The sequence below is a fragment of the Trachypithecus francoisi genome, unplaced genomic scaffold, assembly GCF_009764315.1.
Source record: "Trachypithecus francoisi isolate TF-2019V2 unplaced genomic scaffold, Tfra_2.0 Lachesis_group13, whole genome shotgun sequence".
In the NCBI taxonomy this organism is placed as follows: domain Eukaryota; kingdom Metazoa; phylum Chordata; class Mammalia; order Primates; family Cercopithecidae; genus Trachypithecus; species Trachypithecus francoisi.
Genome location: NW_022681458.1, coordinates 22,853,375 through 22,876,794, shown reverse-complemented (window position 1 = coordinate 22,876,794; position 23,420 = coordinate 22,853,375). Strand labels below are relative to the sequence as shown.

Here is a 23,420-nt window from a genome sequence, read left to right as displayed (position 1 = left end):
CACCTATTTTTTCAGACAGTCTCATTCTGTTGCCCAGGCTGGAATGCAGTGGTACAGTTACAGCTCACTGCAGCCTCCTCCAAATCTTGTGCTCAAGCAATTCTCCTGCTTTAGCCTCTCCAATAGCTGGAAACTACAGGCACATGCCAGCATACCTAACTAATTTTTTTATTATTTTGTAGAAACAGGGTCTCACTGTCTGCTGCGCAGACTGCCAAAACAGAGTAAGGAGGTCTGAAACTCCTAGCCTCAAGCAATCCACCCACCTCAGCCTCCGCCTCCCAGAGAGTTGGGATTACAGGCATGAGCCACCATACCCAGCACCCTTTTTTTTTTTTTAATCTCCAAATTGGCGGGATGAATGTGTCACAGAAATAAAAGCCAAGATAACACTGTAGGCTTTTGGCAGAATCAAGGTATTAAAGAAAGAAACAAACAGATCTAGAACAGAAAAACCGTGTCCAAAGTCTTGGGCATGCTTGTCACAGCCAACATCCTGACATGGAAAGTTTGTTTCTGTCCCTGGGCCGCCTCCTACCTCCCACTAAATCATAGACATTGCCAGATTGCAGACCCTGTCTTCATACAAGTATAAAATGTAAACGTGTGTGAAAGTAGTGTCTCAACCAAGTACAGTGGCTCACACCTGTAATCCCAGCACTTCCGGAGGCCAAGGTGGGTGAATTGCTTGAGCCCAGGCATTCAGGACCAGCCTGGGCAACAAAATGAGACCCCTATCTCTACAAAAAATACAGAAATTAGTCAGGTATGGTGGCAGCCACCTGTAATCCCAGGTACTCGGGTGGCTGAGGCACAAGAATCGCTTGAACCGGCCGGGCGTGGTGGCTCAAGCCTGTAATCCCAGCACTTTGGGAGGCCGAGACGGGCGGATCACGAGGTCAGGAGATCGAGACCATCCTGGCTAACACGGTGAAACCCCGTCTCTACTAAAAATACAAAAACTAGCCGGGCGAGGTGGCGGGCGCCTGTAGTCCCAGCTACTCAGGAGGCTGAGGCAGGAGAATGGCGTAAACCTGGGAGACGGAGCTTGCAGTGAGCTGAGATCCGGCCACTGCACTCCAGTCCGGGCGACAGAGCGAGACTCCGCCTCAAAAAAAAAAAAAAAAAAAGAATCGCTTGAACCAAGGAGTCAGAGGTTGCCATGAGTCGAGATTGCGCCACTGCCCTCCAGCCTAGGCGACAGAGCAAGATTCAGTCTCAAAAAAAAAAAAAAGTAGAGTCTCCCCTCCTCTTTTTTAATGGGTTATCTAGGCACGTTTGGAAAACTCAGCAGGTCATACTAGATTTTCACTTCTCTTCATCCTCAGTATGTTCTGTTCATCATGTTAGAAGCCTTATTAAAGACAGACTTTACCTTAGCTATAGTTTTATTTGCTTTTATTTGGCTTCCTAAAACTAGCAAACCTCAGTTCTAAGTATTTTCTTTTTTAATCTAGCCTTGTAATCTGTGTGCTTATCTGCTTTTCAAGTACCCAAAATGGAATGATGATTGATATTATTTAAAACTGGAGTGCCAGAAATGTGCTAAGTATTATCTATTGCAAAGATTTAGCCCATCCTCCCAAAGAGCCCATGTTCAACAAAAAATACAGAGCTCAGCCGGGCACCGTGGCTCACGCCTGTAATCCCAGCACTACCGGAGGCTGGGGCGGGCAGATCACCTGCGTTCGGGAGTTTGAGACCAGCCTGACCAACATGGAGAAACCCCATCTCTACTAAAAATACAAAATTAGCCAGGCGTGGTGGCGCGTGCCTGTAATCCCAGCTGCTCAGGAGGCTGAGGCAGGAGAATCGCTTGAACCTGGGAGGTGGATGTTGCGGTGAGCAGAGATCAGGCCATTGCACTCCAGCCTGGGCAACAAGAGCAAAACTCCGTCTCAAAAAAAAAAAGATCTCAAGAATGCTTTTGGGAAAAAATGAAATAGTAATGAGGTTTCAGATACTTAGAAGTGTGAAATCTGTACAGTTCTGGTGAAGTTATTCCCATCAGTTGCCTAGAATATAAAATGATCCTCAGTGATATATACAAATATTCTTGCAAAAACATCTCTAAACCTTTTTGACACTTATTAATCATTTGATTCTATAATCAAGTGTTCCAGCCCAGCTTCTGGGAATTCATAGTGGACATGCTGTAAAGAGGCAGGTCACCCAACGGTTTCAGTCCGTATTCTGCACCCAAATTGATGACCTGTCATGTTCCACACACTTTAAGTATTGTACATTCTTTTAATGCTCACAACAGTCTCCCCTATCTCCACACCCCCTCCCTCCCCCCCTCCTTTTTTTTTTTTTTGTTTGTTTGTTTGTTTTGTTTCTTTTTGTTTTTTGAGACAGAATTTCACTGTCTCCCAGGCTGGAGTGCAGTGGCATGATCTCAGCTCATTACAACCTCCACCTCCGGGGTTCAAGCAGTTCTCCTGCCTCAGCCTCCAGAGTACCTGGGACCACAGGCATGCACCACTGCACCCGGCTAATAAAGACAAAGTTTTGCCGTATTGGTCAGGCTGGTCTCGAACTCCTGACCTCAGGTGATCCACCCACCTTGGCCTCCTAGAGTGCTGGGAATACAGGTGTGAGCCACTGTGTCCAGGCCACCCTACCGCCCCCTTTTTTTTTAACCGACGAGGGAATTAACAGGTTAGGCGATTTTTTTTTTTTTTTTTTTCTGGAGACGGAGTCTCACTCTGTTGTGCAGTGGCGCGATCTCAGCTCACTGCAACCTCCACTTTGTGGGTTCAAGCGATTCTCCTGCCTCAGCCTCCCAAGTAGCTAGGATTACAGGTGCCCACTACCACACCTGGCTAGTTTTTTATTTTTAGTAGAGACAGGGTTTCGCCATGTTGGCCAGGATGGTCTCAAACTCCTGACCTCAGGTGATCTGCCCACCTCAGCCTCCCAAAGTGCTGGGATTACAGGCATGAGCCACCACACCCAGAAGTTTTTTTAAGGTTACAAAATGACAAGGTCAGGATTTGGACCCAGTTCTGTTCAACTCAAAATAGAGTGCCCTACACTTATGTGTCATGCTGCATTTGGCAATTCACGTCATTTCTTTGAATCTCCTTTTCCCTCTGTAAAACAGTAACCTTATCTAGCCTGCAGACTTCAAAGCATGGTTATGGAGATCAAATGAAGTAAAATGTTATAAAAAATACTGAAAATTTTACAATGTATACCAATAAAAGCTATTGGAGAGGCGTGTACATGAACAGATAGTTGGTTTTTCTACCCTGCCTCAAAGAGTTTGCAGTGGCATGTAGAAGGGTCTGTCTTATTATCACAAAGCTACCCATCTGCTGGCCATATTGATACTTGGCACATTAAACTATCAGAGAAAGATATGTGGCTCCTTTACAACTGTGTCTGGAAGAGTACATTTCCAATCAGAGTTCCCAGGTTCTGACTTTCTCCCATTACATACTTGCAATTAGTCATCTTTGATACTGATTCAAATTTTTGATTAACATTCATTATATATATTTACAAGAATCTTATAAAAAGATTTTATTTCACCTCATTTTTCCCTGTGAGGTAGATGAAAATAGACTATATTCTACCGAGGTTAAAAGTACAGATAATGAGACAAAGTAAAATGTCAATAGAACCTGAAAAAAATTTTTTTAATTGCCTCTAGTCTCTGTTTACTTGATAAGAGATAGTATGTAGCTGCTGGGTTGTTTTTTGTTTTTTTTTCCTCCCTCCAGGATACAATGTCTCTTTGCTATACGACCTTGAAAATCTTCCAGCATCCAAGGATTCCATTGTGCATCAAGCTGGCATGTTGAAGCGAAATTGTTTCGCCTCTGTCTTTGAAAAATACTTCCAATTCCAAGAAGAGGGCAAGGAAGGAGAGAACAGGGCAGTTATCCATTATAGGGATGATGAGACCATGTGAGTATAGAATTTAGTCCTGAAGCCTGGATATGACTGTCACACCACCATGGCACTTACTGAAAGAAATATGGCTTGGTCAGACCTTAAGCTGTATTGCGTGAAAATGTTTTTCTCATAAAATTTCTTAAGCCAGGAAGTAGATGATAGGGCAAAAATCAGCCACTCCTCCTACTCTCCAGATACTGAGAGCTGATAGAAGGTGGAAAGAGAATCCAGTGCTTTCTTTTAAGGCACCACTGTTCTGAGTCATGTTTAAGAGTATAATCTGGATAATCAGCAGGCAAGGTGACCATCGGTTCCATGTTATATTTACAAGTCAATAAAATCTACGTCTGATAATTTCCATCTGCTGCCTCTCTTAGGGCATTCATTTTGTGCACTAACTTTGTTGACCATAAATATCATTTCGTTTGGCACACCTTTGTATTATGATTTAAGAGATTTGTGACTTTAGCCTTCTGATGCACTTGTAGATCAAGTTATTGACAAAACCCCATTCTGATTCTGTACTTATCCTCATGGGTTTTGTTCCCCTCAGGTATGTTGAGTCTAAAAAGGACAGAGTCACAGTAGTCTTCAGCACAGTGTTTAAGGATGACGACGATGTGGTCATTGGAAAGGTGTTCATGCAGGTATGGAGCAGACATCTTGGGGGAAAACCATGCATAGCGACTTAAACCTTTGCACCCACACATACCATGAGCATAGGAAAGAGATCTAGCAGCTCTATTGATGTTAGAATTTTTTTTTTTTTCCTGAGACGGAGTTTCGCTCTTGTTGCCCAGGCTGGAGTGCAATGGCGCGATCTCGGCTCACTGCAACCTCCACCTCCCGAGTTCAAGCAATTCTCCTGCCTCATCCTCCCGAGTAGCTGGGATTATAGGCATGTGCCACCACGCCCGGCTAATTTTGTATTTTTAGTAGAGACGGGGTTTCTCCATGTTGGTCAGGCTGGTCTCCAACTGCCGACCTCAGGTGATGCCCGTCTCGGCCTCCCAAAGTGCTGGGATTACAGGCGTGAGCCACCACACCCAGCCTTGACGTTAGAATTTGTTGAAGATTTAATAGACAACTCCCACAAAACTCAGTGAATATTTTTTCTTGCTGTTGTTGTTGTTTTGAGATGGAGTCTTGCTCTGTTGCCAGGCTGGAGTGCAGTGGCATGATTTCAGCTCACTGCAACCTCCGCTTCCTGGGTTCAAGCGATTCTCCTGCTTCAGCCTCCCAAGTAGCTGGGATTACAGGCGCCCACCACCACACCCGGCTAATTTTTATACTTTTAGTAGAGATGGGGTTTCACCACGTTGGTCAGGATGGTGTCAATTTCCTGACCTCGTGATCTGCCCACCTCAGTCTCCCAAAGTGCTGGGATTACAGGCATGAGCCCCTGCGCCCAGCCTAATCTTTTTTTTCTCAGTGGTTCTAGTTTTGCAGGACAGAACTAAAGGGTGAGTTGAGAATTAAACATACTGACTATGAATGAATATTATGTATCCTTCCTACTGTGGGGTCTTTGACCTAAAACTTTGTCAGGTTTCCTACCCCTAATCTCTTGTGTTTCGTCAGATTTCTAGTAAGTTCTGCTCTTGGTTTGGTCCTAAGGTCTTTTCAGAATGGGCTCTATAGCCAATTCTTTGGTAGTAGATAACGCACGAACAGGTAGAGTTGTTGAACTGATAGACTGAGCCTGAGTTTGGATGATGGGTCACCATATAGTACTTCCCTCACAGGAAGCTCATCTTTTTTTTTTTTTTTTTTTTTTTTTTTTTTTTTGAGACGGAGTCTCGCTCTGCCGCCCAGGCTGGAGTGCAGTGGCCGGCTCTCAGCTCACTGCAAGCTCCGCCTCCTGGGTTTACGCCATTCTCCTGCCTCAGCCTCCCAAGCAGCTGGGACTACAGGCGCCCGCCATGTCGCCCGGCTAGTTTTTTGTATTTTTTCGTAGAGACGGGGTTTCACCATGTTAGCCAGGATGGTCTCGATCTCCTGACCTCGTGATCCGCCCGTCTCGGCCTCCCAAAGTGCTGGGATTACAGGCTTGAGCCACCGCGCCCGGCCGAAGCTCATCTTAAGAAGAGTCATAAGAGGCCAGGCGCGGTGGCTCACGCCTGTAATCCCAGCATTGTGGGAGGCCGAGATGGGCAGATCACGAGGTCAAGAGATCCCAGCTACTTGGAAGGCTGAGGCAGGAGAATCACTGGAACCCAGGAAGCAGAGGTTGCAGTGAGGCAAGATCGTGCCATTGCACTCCAGCCTGGGCAAAAAGAGCGAAACTCCGTCTCCAAAAAAAAAAAAAAAAAATAGTCATGAGAGTTAGCAGGGCATTTTGTAATTGGATTTTGGTGTAGTTGTATTCAGGTCTTTGTGTACCGATCTGCTGGCCGGTTAGTTGCTGGCTCTAGGATGGACATGAGAGTTCATTGGTCAGGTGACATTCAGGCTGGTTTCTTCTGAGATGGCTCAGCATTCAAAATCGAGTACAATGGTAACATTTTTTGAAAACGTTACTACCTTCATTCTGTTCCTTGGCAGGGTGGTAAAGATTTTTAAATTCTGAAGCAGAATCTGTTTTGCCAAATAGAAAGACAACTGCTCTTAAACAGTAAAGATACCTTGCATAGCCTTCTAAGTGGCTAGGGAAATCTTCAAAAGTGATATTCTCAATTGCTCCATCCCTAGCAGCTTTTGTGTTTTGGCTAATTAATCAGAAACTCTAGTTTGGGAGTCCTTATATAGAAAAACTGGAATATTGACACTTCAGCATTTGCTAGTGCTGAACTTGATGAAAGAATATAAAAATATGCATATATCTCTTGGGTCCTAAAATAAGCCTCTAGATAGGCATTTCATGTGTTTTTATGCGAAATTGACAGGGGAATTAAATGCAGTTCCTCAGAAATTGGGCTAAATCCAGAGTCACAAACTAACTTTTAAAGCTCTGAAGTATATATTTAGATTTGGCTGGTTTTTTACCAATCTTATTCCATTTTATTCCAGGAAACAACTTCTTTCTATACTTTAAACAGATCTTATCTTGGAGAGTGTACTGGAGATTTGTTCCTAAGGAGAATTTTGTGTATTCTTTTTTGGGATATGAATTTAAATGCCTCCTTCAGGGTACCTGTGGTAGGTCACTTACCTAAAAGTGAAGACAAAGCCTCTCTTGCATTTTGGCACTAACAGGATCTCTAGATAATAACTGGCCTTGTGCAATGCTAGACTCAGGAAGTCATCTGCCCTGCCACCCTTTCCAAATTCAGAGGCTGAGGTAATTTGTTGGAAATGACCATCGAAAACTGGACTTTTGCTGGATTTTCCCAAAAAATAAATAGAACTTTTTCCGAGGCCTGGAATTGTAAATTTCTAGGAAAAAGGATGAGGATCACCTGGCACAGAAAGTTGTACCCTGGGAACACTGTTTGAAGTTCCTCATGGTCAGTAGTCTACTTGTTGCCAGCCTTTGTGGCCTTTCCCTTCCAGCATGCACATCCAGCCTGATCAGAATTCAAGTCTTGCTTTTGTCATTTGGCAAGCAGACTCTGAGGGATGCTTTTTCCCTCTCAGAAAAAGACAGGAAGTTTATTCCTCCACTCTCATGGATGTCTTACTGTTAGTGGTATGGGCGTTGATCAGCTTAGTACTGGAGAATGTCTGATAGAAGCCATCATTTCAACGCTTATTCCATGAAAAGCAATAGGACCAGTAATTGTGCTTTTGGAGATTAGCTTATGGTGAACTAGAATTCTTTTCGTATTATAAGATTTTAAAGTCAAGTTAGTAACTAAATAACCAGGAAGAGTTAAGTGGAAACCACTGGTTTCTGTATGTTCAGGGATAAAGACACAAGCATCTGCCTCTTAAGCAGTTGTAAAGACATTATTTTAAGGTCCCTTTCTGCCTGTTTACATGTGTGGTTGTGTCTGTAGGGTATTTTCCTGAACTGGGAACACTGAGTCCAAGTTCAGTAATTTTGGTAGATATTGCCAGACTCTTCTCCATCAGGGTAGTAGCATTTTATCATCCACCAGTGATGGATAAGAGTGTCTGTTTTCCCAGAGTGTGTTGTCAACTTTTGGGTTTCTCCTGATCTGATAGGTTAAAAGTGATGTCTCTGTCCACTTATGAATGAGGTCAGAACATCTTTTCTTACATTATAGACCATTTGATTTTCTTAGGAAGTGTCTATGTCCTTTACCCATTATTCTGGAGGGTCATTGAGCGTCTCAATTTCTTTATATACTAGGGAGAGTAGCCTTTCATCTGTGATTAAGAGTTGAAATATTTTCTCCCGTTTGTCATTGGACCTTGTTTTGTGGGGGTTTTTCCCCCATGTGGAAGTTTGTTTTTGTGTAATCAAATTAATCATTCTTGCCTTTTATGGCTTCTAGATTTTGAGTTATAGGGGTAGAAAGCCCTTCCCTACTCCAAGGTTATAAAGAAATTTACCTGTTATTTTCTGAGTATTTTTACAGTTACATATTTTATACATGATTTTTTTATTTGTTGAGAGCTTCTCTTGGTATATGGTATGAAAGAATAATCTGTCTTTTTTTCTAAATGGCTATCCAGTGGTCCCAGTAGCAATTATTTCCATGTTTACACCCCTGATTTAAGGTGCTACCTTTATCGTGTACTAAATTCCTTGTGTATATTTGAATTTATTCCGAAATTCCAATGATAAATAGTAGTTTGGAAGAGAGAAATAGTCTGATGCTCAAAAGACGTCCTAGCCAAGAGAGTAAAAAGACAATATTGCTGAATTACATATAACAAAGATGCCAGTGAAGATGGAGGGCTATTTGGGTGTGTTTATTTAAGTTTTATTTGGGAGAGAGAACCGAGGAGAAGCAAAGACGTCAGATAATCTAAAGAATAGTCCAGTCGGGCACAGTGGCTCACACCTGTAATCCCAGCACTTTGGGAGGTCTAGGTGGGTGGATCACAGGAGGCCAGTTTGAGACCAGCCTGGCCAACTACTAAAAAGGCCAAAAATTAGCCGGGTATGGTGGCACATGCCTGTAATCTCAGCTACGTGAGGCCGAGACATGAAAATTGCTTGAACCCGGGAGGTGGAGGTTACAGTGAGCCAAGATCGTGCCACTGCACTCCAGCCTGGGTGACAGAGTGAAACCCTGTCTCAAAAAAGATTAAAAAAGAGTAGGCCCAAACCAGAAACAGATTGTTGACCGAGTCTTAAATATATTATTTTCCATATACAAAACTAATGAGTGCTAATAAGTCACCACTGGTTTATAAATACCCCATCTCATTGTGAATACCACATGTACCTGTGAATTGGAGCCTTAGAGATACTTAATAAACAGAAGAAAATGCCAGCAGTTACATATCTGTTCTGTTTAATTCCTTAAGACTGAAAAGTAAAACCAATAGAAGTTAAAAAGCTTCTTAACCCCTTTGTAGAATAAAAAACGTTTTCTAGAGAAGGGCAATTTTAGAAGCTTTGCTCTAGAAATTTCCATTTGGGATAATCTTGACTCCTTCCCTCCCTTTGCAGATATTTTTCCTTTGGGGCACAAAATCTGTTCAAAAGGGGACTAATCTAACCCAGCTTATGGTCATTTCTTTTCCTACTTAAAACTTGGTAGTGTTAGCATGAGAGGCAGTTTGTGAAATAGGTGAGATCCCAGGCTAGGCATTGCGGCTGCTCAGCCATCATCTTTCCTTTGCCACTAATTGCTGAGAGGGCTTGCTGATCAGTGTGTATTCTTCCTGCCTGCAACTGAAAACAGCCCTTGCCTATTCCTGTACAGTGTGATGATACTAAACCAGCTCAGATAGAAGCACTTGCTTTCTCTCAGCAAGGCATATGCTGCATAGCCTCTTTGAAGGACAGAGGAATAAATTACAAAGATAAATTAAGCAGGATCTTTGATTTGAACTCATAATGTGTTAGGGGGGTCAGATGCATTAATGAATAGTAAAATGTCATAGTAGAGGTTTGTAGAAAAGACATGGCAGCTCCAGCAAGAGAGCAGTACCTGCCTGGGTTTGTTGGAGATGGTGTTAGGAGGTGGTATTTGAGCAGCAGTAGAAGGGCACTGCAGGCCACATGACTGTAACCATGCCTTCAGAACTCCTAAAACAAGAGACCTTGGAGAGTCCTTGGCTGCATCCTCCTGCTATCTATCATCGTCGAAGGCCTGCTTGATGAATTTGGATCATCCAGTTTTACTGGCATTGCTAGAAAATCTGCTTCTATTCTTGCAGATCTGGCTGAGAGAAGGAAGTCTTGTATTACTTGTCTATTTACATGCATGGACTATAGAAACTTCAGGTTTGGAGATTGGAACATAAAGGAAGGGCTTCCTTTATGAGCACCAAGACAGCTCAGCTTCTTTCATTCCATTGTCTTCTGTCTCCAAGAAGAGCTTAAGTTTGCTCTAAAGATTTTATTGATGAATTCTAAATAGCAACAGGATCCTCAGTGAAAAAAGACTCATGCAAAGTCCCAGAGCCCAGAGAAAGTATGGTAGTTTATCACCTATGTTGGTCCAAGGGAAAAGGATTATCACTACTTTTCATCACATTTTGAAGATCTGACCTATTACTTTGAAGTCTCTTCCTTTTGAATCTGAAGTGCAGTGGCAGCAGCTAGCACTTGTAATGTTTCAGGTTTGGTGTAGTTTATTTTTAACCTCCTGCTGCTCTGGAGGGCTACAAAGGTCACACCGCATAGAACAAACCCCATAGCTTGAGTTGCCACTCATCTTACACCCACTTCTCTTCTGATTGCTTTTGCTTTGTCTTGGCAGGAGTTCAAAGAAGGACGCAGAGCCAGCCACACAGCCCCACAGGTCCTCTTTAGCCACAGGGAACCTCCTCTGGAGCTGAAAGACACAGACGCCGCTGTGGGTGACAACATTGGCTACATCACCTTTGGTGAGCAGGGTGCACTTGCTGCTTTCATGCCGCTTTAATGAGTTCACACAGAATACCTAAATCTGCACAGAACGTTGGTTAACATTTTAAGGTAGGCAAGAGCAGGCGTACCAAGTTGTTCCTGTTGCCATTGTTGTGACTAAAGGAGGGATGTCACAGGGTATTAATCACAGAGCAGGCCATATGCTATTTTTGTACAGTAATCATTTCCTTTGTTTTTTTCCCCGTTTTTCTTAAATCTTAAAAATAAGACTGAATTCTGATATCAAGAGTTAAGGGCCCTTCGATAGCTCAGCTGGTAGAGCAGAGGACTGTAGCTACTTCCTCAGTAGGAGATGTCCTTAGGTCGCTGGTTTGATTCCAGCTTGAAGGAGTACAAGTACAGTTTTGGCCGGGCACGGTGGCTCACGGCTGTAATGCCAACACTTTGAGAAGCCAAGGCAGGCGAATCACAAGGTCAGGAGATCAAGACCATCCTGGCCAACATGGTGAAACTCTGTCTCTACTAAAATACAAAAAAAAATTAGCTGGGCATGGTGGCACGCGCCTGTAGTCCCAGCTACTTGGGAGGCTAAGGCAGGAGAATCGCTTGAACCAGGGAGGAGGGAGGTTGCAGTGAGCTGAGATTGCACGCACCACTGCACTCCATCCTGGCAACAGAGCAAGACTCAGTCTCCCAAAAAAAAAAAAAAATTTAAGGAGGCTGGGTGTAGTGTCTCACGCCTATAATCCTAGCACTGTGGGCAGATCACCTGAGGTCAGGAGTTCGAGACCAGCCTGGCCAACGTGGTGCAACTCCGTCTCTACCAAAAAAAAAAAAAAACACAAAAAAATTAGCTGGGCATGGTGGCATGCGCCTGTAATCCCAACTATTCGGGAGGCTGAGGCGCAAGAATCCCTTGAACCCAGGAGGCAGAGATTGCAGTGAGCCAAGATCACACCATTGCACTCCAGCCTGGATGACAGAGTGAGACCTTGTCTCAAAAAGAAAAAGAGTTAAGGATAGGCCAGGCACAGTGGCTCATGCCTGTAATCCCAGCACTCTGGGAGCCCAAGGTTGTTGGGTCGCTTGAGTCCAAGAGTTTGGGACCAGCCTAGATAACATGGCACAACCTCATCTCTACAGAAAGCCAGGGGCCAGGCGCGGTGGCTCACACCTGTAATCCCAGCACTTTGGGAGGCCAAGGTGAGCAGATCACTTGAGGTCAGGAGTTCAAGACCAACCTGGCCAACATGGTGAACCACATCTCTACTAAAAATACAAAAATTAGTTGGACATAGTGGCATGTGCCTATAGTCCCAGCTACTTGACCAGATGAGGCATGAGAATTGCTTAAACCTGGGAGGTGGAGGTTGCAACAAGCTGAGATCGTCCTGCTGCACTACAGCCTGGGAGACTGTCTCAAAAAAAAAAAGATAGCTAGCCATGGTGTTGCATGACTGTAGTCATAACTACTTGAGAGGCTGAGGTGGAAGGGATCACTTGAACCCAGGAGGTCGAGGCTACAGTGAGCTGTGATGGCACCACTACACTCCAGCCTGGGTGACAGAGTGAGACCCTGTCTTACCGGAAAAAGGAGTTAAGAAGAGAAACCACCTAAGCAGCTAGATGGTGTTTCTCTGTCATTTGGCAATTCTTGGTTTTTTGCTTATTAAGCTCCAGCCATGATCCACTTACTCCACTTTTTCATGGAATAAATTCAGGTCTTCTTCAGTTGCTCCAGCCTCATGCACTGGCTGATTAGGATAGCTTACAGTTTGGAATTAACAGCTCGTTCACACTGCACCCAATGCCACTGGAATGTCTCCTTTGTGAAATGTAATTTAATTCACCTCAGTGGTAAAGGTGAGCCTGTTTATTGGTGATGAATCTATTGATTTACCAAATTTCATTAAATCTAAACTATACACTTTTTTCTTTTCTCTTTCTTTTCACCCAGACTGGAGTACAGTGTTGTGATCTCGGCTCACTGCAACCTCCGCTTCCCAGGCTCAAACAATTCTCGTGCCTCAGCTTCCCGAGTAGCTGGGACTACAGGCGCGTGCCACCACACCCAGCTAATGTTTGTATTTTTAGTAGAAACAGGGTTTCCGGCCGGGTGTGGTGGCTCACGCCAGTAATCCCAGCACTTTGGGAGGCCGAGGGGGGCAGATCACGAGATCAGGAGATCGAGAACATCCTGGCTAACACAGTGAAACCCCGTCTCTACTAAAAATACAAAAAACGAGCCGGGCGTGGTGGCGGGTGCCTGTAGTCCCAGCTACTTGGGAGGCTGAGGCAGGAGAATGGCAACCTGGGAGACAGAGCTTGCAGTGAGCCGAGATCATGCCACTGCACTCCAGCCTGTGCGACAGAGCAATACTCCGTCTCAAAACAAAACAAAACAAAACAGGGTTTCCCTATTGGCCAGGCTGATATCAACTTCTGGCCTCAAGCAATCCACCCACTTCAGTCTCCCAAAGTGCTAGGATTACAGGCGTGTGCCACTGCACCCAGCCAGCTATACCATTTTTTTCAAGTTTTTATCTTTGAAGCTGGGATGCGTCTTACAATTCATGGCATGTCATAGTTTAATTGGCAGCATTTTTCTCTTGTGGTACATAAAATTATGGCAGACTTAGAGTCATAGCCTCCCAAGTAGCTGAGATTACAGGCACATACCATCACATGTGGCTAATTTTTATATTTTTAGTAGAGATGGGATTTCACCATGTTGCCCAGGCTGGTCTCGAACTCCTGATCTCAGATGATCCGCTCACCTCAGCCTCCCAAAGTGCTGGGATTACAGGCGTGAGCCACCGCGCCTGGCCTCACACAGGTCTTTAGGTGGCTGTTGCCACAGGGTTGGACTTCAGTCAGGCCCAGTCAGAGCAGCTCCTCCTGCCTGGCCTATCATGAGGGTTCAGGTCCTTACACCTTATTGTCTGTTTTCACAGTGAGAATATGGGAAATTCTCTGGCATCTATTTTCTGGGAAGGTTTACTCTATTTCAGCACCAAGGACCTAAGACAGGCAGCTGCATTTCCTAATCCTGATTCCTTAAGGTAAACTGTTAGAGCCAGTTAATGTGATCCTGGAGTGTGATCCTGGAGTGTGCCCAGCTGCACAGGCAGGAGCTATTACATGTGTGGCAGACGGGGAATAGATTTCAAAATGCACAGCTGCAGAATCCAGGACTAGAATGAAGGCCTAGGGTTTAACCCTGTTTTTCATCATGGGCTCCTCCATTCACGCTCATTGACACCTTTCCTGGCCATGCTGTTTACCCTTCCATGTCAAGAAAAAACTCTGACAAAGCCTGGTAATATTGACACAAGTGGAAGGTACCTCAGCAGAGAGGGAGTGAAGTTCACTAGGCTGTTGTTCTTCCCCACCCTTTGGCATTCGTGTTGGGTCCTAACGCCTTGTGTCTTCCACCTTCAGTGCTGTTCCCTCGTCACACCAATGCCAGTGCTCGAGACAACACCATCAACCTGATCCACACGTTCCGGGACTACCTGCACTACCACATCAAGTGCTCTAAGGTGAGGGAGGTGCCAGCATCTCAGCCGCTGTGCTCTGGGTCTTTTCCTCCACCAGAACTCATGAAAAAAAGTCATTCTGTTAGTCTAGGCTGTGGATATTGACTCTTAGGTAGATAATTCTAGAGGCTTCAAGAAACCATGGTCTTTGTTCATCAAGCCACTGTCCCTCACCCCTCCCCATAGCAGAGAAGAATATTTGTTTCCAGAATTGCTCCCCTTCCTGCTTTGCTGCAGGGCCTGGGTCAGTCCCAGGGTGTATGTTCCCAAACGCCTCTGATGAAAGCAAAGCTGTCTTTCTAGATGGTGACTATGCTTCAGTACCTGTTATGTTTGTTCCCAGGCCTATATTCACACACGTATGCGGGCAAAAACGTCTGACTTCCTCAAGGTGCTGAACCGGGCACGCCCAGATGCCGAGAAAAAAGAAATGAAAACAATCACGTAAGTTAGGCAGCGCTCCAGCAGGACCACCTTCCTCTCCTGAGTCACCGAGAAGGAAGCAGTGGGTGCTGGTGGCCTGGTCCTCCATGTGTCTGGGCACTGGCTACATGTGAGGCCAGCAGAGCTAAGTAGATAAAACAAAGGTGAGATTCCAGGTTTTCAGTGCCGTATAGGCCTGGATGGGTTTCCTTGTTTCCATATCTTTGTGAGCTCTGAGAATGGCAGCTAGGAAATAAAGTTTACCAAGAGACTGTTGTTTTTGGGCCTGAGTTATGATTTCAGTCTTGTGCTTCTGGTGTTCTTTCTGGAGAGATGGAAGAAGTTGCTTAAGGACCTTTAATTGGGTAAATAGGCTTGAGGCCACCCACTAAGTGTTCTTTCCCTGGTGCACTCTCAGCGGGAAGTTTGCATGCAGAGGAAGGTTCTCTTTATTGAGGATAGAATTGAGGAGAGCCCTGATGGGCACAGTGGCTCATGCCTGTAATTCCAGCACTTTGGGAGGCTAAGGCAGGTGGATCACGAGGTCAGGAGTTCAGGACCAGCCTGGCCAAGATGGTGAAACCCCATCTTTACTAAAAATACAAAAAAAATTAGCCAGTAGTGGTGGCAGGTGCCTGTAATCCCAGCTACTCGGGAGGCTGAGGCAGAGAATTGCTTGAGCCCAGGAGACAGAGGTTGCAATGAGCTGAGATTGTGCCACTGCACTCCAGCCTGAGCAACAGTGAGACTTCGTCTCAAAAAAAAAAAGAAACATTTTTTTGAGGAGAGCCCTAAATAGGGGTGTGGCTCTGCATGCAGGAAAGGTGAGCATGGCCTAGAGCCTGGAGAGTTCCATCTCTGTGAAAGGTGCCAGACCTTGGTTCTTCTGATGAAATTCAGGCAATCCTGTCCTTAAGATACAGTAATGGTGTTCATCTGCTGTTTTTTTTGTTTTGTTTGTTTGTTTGTTCGTTTGTTTGTTTGGTGGGGGGAGTTGGGGGAGACAGCGTCTCATTCTGTCGCCCAGGCTGGAGTGTAGTCCAGACCTTGGTTCTTCTGATGAAATTCAGGCAGTCCTGTCCTTAAGATATAGTAGTAGTGTTCATCTGCTGTTTTTTTTGTTTGTTGGTTTGTTTGTTTGGTGGGGGGAGTTGGGGGAAGACAGTCTCATTCTGTCGCCCAGGCTGGAGTGTAGTGGCGCAATCTCAGCTCACTGCAACCTCCGCCTCCCAGGTAGCTGGGACTACAGGTGCACGCCACCATGCCCGGCTCATTTTTTGTATTTTAGTAGAGATGGGGTTTCACCATGTTGCCTGGGCTGGTCTCAAACTCGTGAGCTCAGGCAATCCGCCCACCTCGGCTTCCCATCTGCTGTCTTTTGTACCAGTTGAACTAAAAGTCTTGAGATCATAAGCCTCCCTAACAGCCAGTGTATTTGCCAGCACCCCAGTATTGTTGTTGTTTGGTTTGTTGTTTTGTTTTTGTTTCTTGTTTTTTGAGATGGAGTTTTGCTCTTGGAGCACAGGCTGCAGGGCAGAGGCACAATCTTAGCTCACTACAACCTCTGCCTCCTGGATTCAAGCAAATTCTCTTGCCTCAGCCTCCAAAGTAGCTGGGACTACAGGCATGCACTACTAAGCCCGGCTAATTTATTTGTATTTTTAGTAGAGTCAGGGTTTCACCATTTTGGCCAGGCTGGTCTTGAACTCCTGACCTCGTGATCCACCCGCCTCAGCTTCCCAAAGTGTTGGGATTACAAGCGTGAGCCACCGCGCCTAGCCCAGTACTCTGTGATCCCCAGCCTGGAGTGCAGTGGTGCAGTCTTGCCTCACTGCAGGCTCAACCTCCTGGGCCCAAGCAGTCCTCCCACCTCAGCCCCCCAGGTAGCTGGGACCACAGGTGTGCACCATCACAGCTGGCTAATTTTTGTATTTTTGTGGAGACAGGATTTCACCATGTTGTCCAGGCTGGTCTCGAACTCCTGGACTCAAGTGATCCTCCCACTTCAGCCTCCCAAAGTGTTGGGATAACAGACATCAACCACCGCACCTGGCCCATCACTCAGTACTCTTGAGGCAAAGTTTTAGTGGTTGTGGTATGCCTAGGGCTTTACACTCTCTCTCTTGCATTTGAGGGCTCTTTTACCAAGTTAGTTTCTGCTGCCATTTGAAAGGATGAGAAAGAGATCCAAGGACCTGAGCAGTAGGTGAGGGTTTTCAGACATTCTCAAAATGCAGTTTAAGGCCAGGTGCGGTGGCTCACCCTTGTAATCCCAGCACTTTGGGAGGCCGAGGCGGGCGGATTACCTGAGGTCAGGAGTTGGAGGCCAGCCTGACCAACATGGAGAAACCCCATCTCTACTAAAAATACAAAATTAGCTGGGCATGGTAGTGCATGCCTGTAATCCCAGCTACTCTGGAGGCTGAGGCAGGAGAATCGCTTGAACCCGGGAGGTAGAGGTTGCGGTGAGCTGAGATTGCACCATTGCACTCCAGCCTGGGCAACAAGAGCAAAACTCAGTCTCAAAAAAAAAAGCAGTTTAAGTCACCCCTTCTTTAGGTAAAGGCCTGTCTCTGTAGCAGTTCAGAGAAGAGTGTCCAAATGCCATGCAATGAAATAGCAGCATTGTTTCTTTTCTGCAGCTTCTTGGGCAGATCCTTAAATGGGCAAAGTAACCAACAAGGTGGGTGGGCAGGTGAGAGGATGTGCTCTTGCTGCCTCTCCAGAACCTAGTCTCCATCCTGGTGTCTGCATTTTCCCCTTTCCCTGCTTGCTCTACACAGGAGTGCTTTTCTCATCAGGTACTTGAGGTACTTGTTTGGTGACCTGGAGTGTGAGGCAGCGAATTTCATGCCGCTTTCAGGAACCAGTAGACAGGCAGTTCAGTAGAGGCCCAGAGGTAAACTGGCAGCAAGGTACAGTGAGAGGGAAGCCTGACCTGGCAGCCTGTGATAACCGGACTGGAAGGCTGGGCATCATAATGGTCTTGGGGCTGCCGGCATCACCTTTGGCACTGGTAGCTGCTTGTGCATCCAGGAGGAAGGCCTGTCAGGCAGCTGCTGCCCGACTCCACAGCCAGCAGGCAGTCTTGGGAGTCCCTGCCCAGTGAGTGCAGTTGTGTAGCGGGCAGGGATAGCTTCCTGTCCTGGTGAGAAACCCAGGAAAGGATGAATCCTTGAAATGAACAGACTGTATATAAGCCTCCTTTCTGGGACTTAGAAAGAGCAACTTTGCCTTCTTCTGTGCTGCAGCTTCTCTTTGGCAGAGTTGGGCCCCAGAAAGGAGAAGCAGGAGACAAACAGCTGCATCCACCCTGAAAACCAGATTATGTTACTAATGGTGGGTAGGAGTTAAGTGACTCAGCTGTGGGCAGAACCCAGGAACCCTCGATGGGCTGCCCAGAATTGAACACTCATGAGCTTTTCATTTGGAGAGAAGGATAATAAGGTGTAGCTTCATTTTGGAATGAGTGATACATCCAAGGCAGGGAAAATGCAGAGCCCGTGTTTTTGCCCTGATTTCCCATAGTTCTCAGCTCTAGCTTCCAGGCTCCTTTCCCAGATGCTGTTAGGTACCAGTTAGAGGCTCTGTCCTTGAGGACCACGTAGCCCGTCTGGAGAAATAGTGGGTGGAACAGAACACCACAATTCAGGAGCCTCGAACCAGGCAGGTGTTGTATAAGCCAGAGGAGGAGTCCCACGTGATAGCAGAAATACCTTTAGCCTTGGAAGTTCTGAGGATTGCTTTGAACCAGCCACCTGCCTTCATGGTGAGAGATGAAGGAACTGCTCTCTGGGAACCCTGAGAGGTATACGCTGTGTAGGAGGAGCTGACAAATGAGGTAGTACTAAGATGGTTGAGCCTAGTCAGAAATTCAGGTACATCTAGGCCATCCAGAAATTGTGGACAAGTGATTCTTCTATCTAACTTGGTACATTGAATGTCCTTATGGGCTTAACACTGATAATTTCTGGGCATCCAAAGTATCCAATAGAAAGGAAGAGCTGGTGAAACCGTTCTGTGAAAGCCAGATTTTAGCCTATGTCCTGTGGTTCCAGTGCCTCTGCTTAAGAAATCTAGCCCTTTCTACCTTTCATTTGGTATTTCTTTGGGATCCCATCTAGTCTAGGAGTGTGGGGTGGGAGGAAAGGGCAGCCAGAAACTGACCTTCGCACTTATCTCTCCTTTTGAAGGGGGAAGACGTTTTCATCCCGCTAATCTTGGGAATAAGAGGAGGAAGCGGCTGGCAACTGAAGGCTGGAACACTTGCTACTGGATAATCGTAGCTTTTAATGTTGCACCTCTTCAGGTTCTTAAGGGATTCTCCGTTTTGGTTCCATTTTGTACACGTTTGGAAAATAATCTGCAGAAACGAGCTGTGCTTGCAAAGACTTCATAGTTCCCAAGAATTAAAAAAAAAAAAAAAAAAAAGAATTCCACTTGATCAACTTAATTCCTTTTCTTTATCTTCCCTCCCTCACTTCCCTTTCCTCCCACCCTCTTTTCCAAGCTGTTTCGCTTTGCAATATGTTACTGGTAATGAGTTGCAGGATAATGCAATCTTAACTTGTTTTCTCCTAAGTATTTGAGTTCAAAACTCCTGTATCTAAAGAAATACGGTTGGGGTCATTAATAAAGAAAATCTTTCTATCTTACATGAGAATTTACTGGGTTTCTGGACTGTGGGTCCAAAGTGAGAAGAGAAGGAAGGAAGAAGGATAGACCTATACTGCCCTTGAACCTGCAAACCTAAGCTGGGAAGCCCTAGTTTCAGGAGCCCATCAAGTTTAGGTCCTCACCTCCCCTAGAGGAGAGAATGGCTGGCCAGTGAACTATATTTAAACTCCCCCGCACCGAGAGACAGGGTCTCGTTGCCTCCTGGGCTCAGGTGATCCTCCCACCTCAGCCTCCCAAGTAGCTGGGATTACAGGCACATACCACTATGCCTGGCTAATTTTTTTGTATTTTTAGTAGAGATGAGGTTTCGCCATCTTTCCCAGGCTGGTCTCAAACTCCTGGACTCAGGCAGTCTGCTTGCTTCAGCCTCTCAAAGTGCTGGGATTATAGGCATGAGCCATGGAACCCGAGCTATTAATACAAACTTACATGCTTCCTTGTAAAGCTTGGTCTCTGAGACTCTGTGGCTGTTCCTGAAGCTCCCTGGGCAGTGACAGTCAAAGGGTTTTCTGGTTTATCTTTTTATTGTGAATAATGTGTGGAATTTCCCAAAATGTGTTCCTTCGTGTGTGGTCCTGCAGGACATTGGTGGTTATTCAGGTGTATGTCTGATGCAGACTTACTGGCCACAATTTGTCTTTCTCACATGGCAGCCCAAAAGACTGCTTTCAGGGAGAGAAGTTGTCAAAAACAGTACAGAGCCTAGTCGAGCAGCTGTCCCCCAGCAGGACTCTGGTCCCTGAGATGAAATTGCTTCAGAAAGTTTGCTTGGTGTAAGGAATTAAGAGGAGAATTTTAGGGGCATCTGCAATGGTCTGATGGTCATTCGAATGGTTTCTGCCTTCCATCTATGGCCGTGTGTTTCATACTGGCTTGGGACCCATTAATTGTGACATAACCTGACTATATCACAACCAGCATTTTTGTTTTCTAAACTTTTGATTTTGAGATAACTAGATTTAAATACGGTTGTAAGAAACAATACAGAGAGATCCTGTATACCTTCCACTTGGTTCCCCCACCATGCTAACATCTTGTATAATTGTGTGGCATCACAGCCAAGAAAAGGTCATTGGTATAGTCCACCCACCTTCTTCAGATTTGGCCAGTTTTACCTGCACTGTGTGTGGTGTACATCTGTGCATTGTTGTCATGTGTAGCTTTATGTGACACCAGCATTTTTAAGCAACTGAATAGTATCGGAGTGTATCACATCTGTTAAGGGTAAGTGTTGATTTGGAAACATATTAGTTACATATGCACATCATGCCTGGCTTGTAGAAATGTCTTTTGACTGTGAGTCACAGTGGAGAATTTTGAAAACCACAGGTCGTTCAGTCATCAGACTTCATTTTTATTTCACTAAAATGGGCTGCTAGAGAGCTCAGGGTACTCTGATAGTTCTGATTGGCTGCTCAGGGTGCCCCTGACCACTTCTGGTACTTGGAAAACCTAGATTAATTGGATATATTGACAGCAACGTATGCATGCCTTACCTCATGAGTTATTTAAGGGGTTTTCAGGTGTAATTTTGACTATAAGCAGCTTTTGCTTTTTTTTATTATAATTTTAATTTTTAGAGACAGGGTCTCTCTGTGTTGCCGAGGCTGTAGTCAAGCTCCTGACCTCCGGAGTAGCTGGGACTACAGGCACCTGCCACCATGTCCAGTTGAGTTTTTGCTTTCTTCCTTAGTGGAACATAACTAATGTTGGAGCTCACTGTACTCTCTTGCCAGTAGCAGGAATCCGATTTCTGATAGGTACTGTAGATGGCAGAACCAAGGTTGCTTAGAAGAAAAGGAGTTAGGAGAAAAATGAAAAGGCATAAATATTTTCTACAGCAGTAAATCCTAAGGAAGTAACTAGTTCCAAGACACTTTGTCAACATTAAAAATCCATAGTGCAGGTTGAGCACAGTGGCTTACACCTATAATTGTAGCACTTTGTGAGGATGAGGAAGGAGGACTGCTTGAGCCCAGGTTCAAGACCAGCCTGGGTAGCAGACTCCTCCTCCATCTCTATAAAAAAATAAATCTGGCCGGGCGTGGTGGCTCACACCTGTAATCCCAGCACTTTGGGAGGCCAAGGCGGGTGAAGCACCTGAGGTCAGGTTGAGACCAGCCTGGCCAACACGGTGCAACCCCATCTCTACTAAAAATACAAAAATTAGCTGGGCATGGTGGCGGGTGCTTGTAATCCCAGCCACTCCGGAGGCAGAGACTGGAGAATCACTTGAACCCAGGAGGCGGAGGTTGCAGTGAGCCAAGATCATGCCATTGCACTCCAGCTTCGACGACAAGAGCAAAACTCTCCAATAAATAATCTCACCAATAAATAAATCTGTCGTGCAGCCTGGACAACATGACGAGACCCTGCCTCTACAAAAAATAATTGGCTGGATGTGGTGGTGCATGCCTGTGGTCCCAGCTACTCAAGAGGCTGAGACAGGAGGATTGCTTGAGCCCTGAAGGTCAAGCCTGCAATGAGCTGTGTGTGCCTCTCCACCCTGGGCAACAGAGTGAGACCCTGTCTCAGAAAAAAAAATCCATACCGGTGTAAACCCCTGTCCAGATTGACTCTTCTCTTAACAAGGACACACTTGGTGTTAGTATGGATCTAGCCTCAAAGACCCTCCTCACAGATGAAGCAGCCCACTGTGACCAGTTGAGGCCTTAGGACCGCAGGAAGAACATCTCAGGATGAGGGTCAAGCACACTGAGAGTGTGGGCTGGGAAAAGGGGATCTAGTTGTTTCTTCCTAGTCTCGGGAAGCCAGTGCCCCAAGGGTTCACACCTGGGAGGTGCAGGTGTCCTTGGATATGGGCTGTAGAAGAACAGTTTGAATCCAGGTTCTGCCATCCAGTAGCTGTGTGACAGGGCTCTTAATCTGAGCCCTGGTAGCCTCATTTAAATTGGACATTTACCTGAGGATTCGTAAAAGGAAAAGAGAATAAATGTCTCTTACATGGTAAGCATTATGATGCCTGTAATTATAATGTCCTTAATGAATCTTGGTTCCCTTTATACACCCAAGGGGATCAGAAGTGACAGGCTGCCGCCCCAGCAAAGTCCCGCAGAAGCCAACCCTCATTCGGTGCTTGGGGTTTCCCAGGCTTTCCCCAAGGTAGTTGGTATTTTGGTATTTTCCCCTGCTTGAATGGCCCTTACTGCCCGGGCAAGGCAGGTAGGAATCTCCATGTCTGGAAAAAGTGGGACCTGGGGCAAGCTGCAAGCTAAGAATTAGGAGCTTGGCAGGAAAGACAGACTAACAGGAAGTGGAAGGGTGGACTTGGAGGAGGAATTGAAACCAAGAAAAGGAAATAGCCCTAGCTGCTGCCTCAGCCTTCTTGCGGGGAGCTGTTACTTGCAGTTGTTTGCCATTAAGTTACCCTCATTTGGAGTAGTACTGATGGGTGCTCAACCGGAACCTGGGTCTACTCTGATGGCGATTTTGAGTTCAAGCAATGCTGCCCCCTACTGGGGGTTGCTAAAAGCACTGCCATTTCTGGGCGGGGAGGATTTTGTTTTTTTTGGTTTTTGTTTCTTTTGTGGTTTTTTTTTTGGGAGACAGAGTCTCACTCTGTCGCCCAGGCTGGAGTGCAGTGGCACGATCATGGCTCCCTGCAACCTCCGCCTCCCGGGTTCAAGCAGTTCTCCTGCCTCAGCCTCCTGAGTAGCTGGGCCTACAGACACATGCCACCACGCCCGGCTAATTTTTTTGTATTTTTAGTAGAGACAGGGTTTCACTGTGTTAGCCAAGATGATCTGCATCTCCTGACCTCGTGATCCACCCGCCTCGGCCTCCCAAAGTGCTGGGATTACAGGCGTGAGCCACCGTGCCTGGCTCTGATTTTTTTTTATTATTTTGCGGCAGGGTCTCACTCTGTCACCCAGGCTGGAATGAAGTGGCGCCATGAAGGCTCACGGCAGCCTTGACCTCCTGGACTCCAGCGATCTTCCCACCTCAGCCTCCTGAGTAGCTGG

At 45.8% G+C, this 23,420-nt stretch overlaps 1 protein-coding gene and 1 non-coding gene across 3 annotated transcripts in view; both read left to right on the top strand.

The window, feature by feature from the left end:
• Positions 1-19,415, top strand: part of ARPC2 (actin related protein 2/3 complex subunit 2) — a 38,470-nt gene extending 19,055 nt beyond the window's left edge. For both annotated transcript variants that reach the window (XM_033230295.1, XM_033230296.1), the window contains 6 exons: positions 3,729-3,915; positions 4,457-4,550; positions 10,689-10,815; positions 14,240-14,340; positions 14,681-14,781; positions 18,954-19,415. In XM_033230295.1, coding sequence (XP_033086186.1) covers positions 3,729-3,915; positions 4,457-4,550; positions 10,689-10,815; positions 14,240-14,340; positions 14,681-14,781; positions 18,954-18,978 — 635 coding nt within the window. In that variant the 3' untranslated portion in view covers positions 18,979-19,415. The remainder of the gene's footprint in view (positions 1-3,728; positions 3,916-4,456; positions 4,551-10,688; positions 10,816-14,239; positions 14,341-14,680; positions 14,782-18,953) is intronic.
• On the top strand, positions 11,096-11,188 carry TRNAY-GUA. The gene is made up of 2 exons: positions 11,096-11,132; positions 11,153-11,188. It is a non-coding gene; the product is annotated as a tRNA-Tyr (tRNA).
• Positions 19,416-23,420: the final 4,005 nt, after the last annotated feature.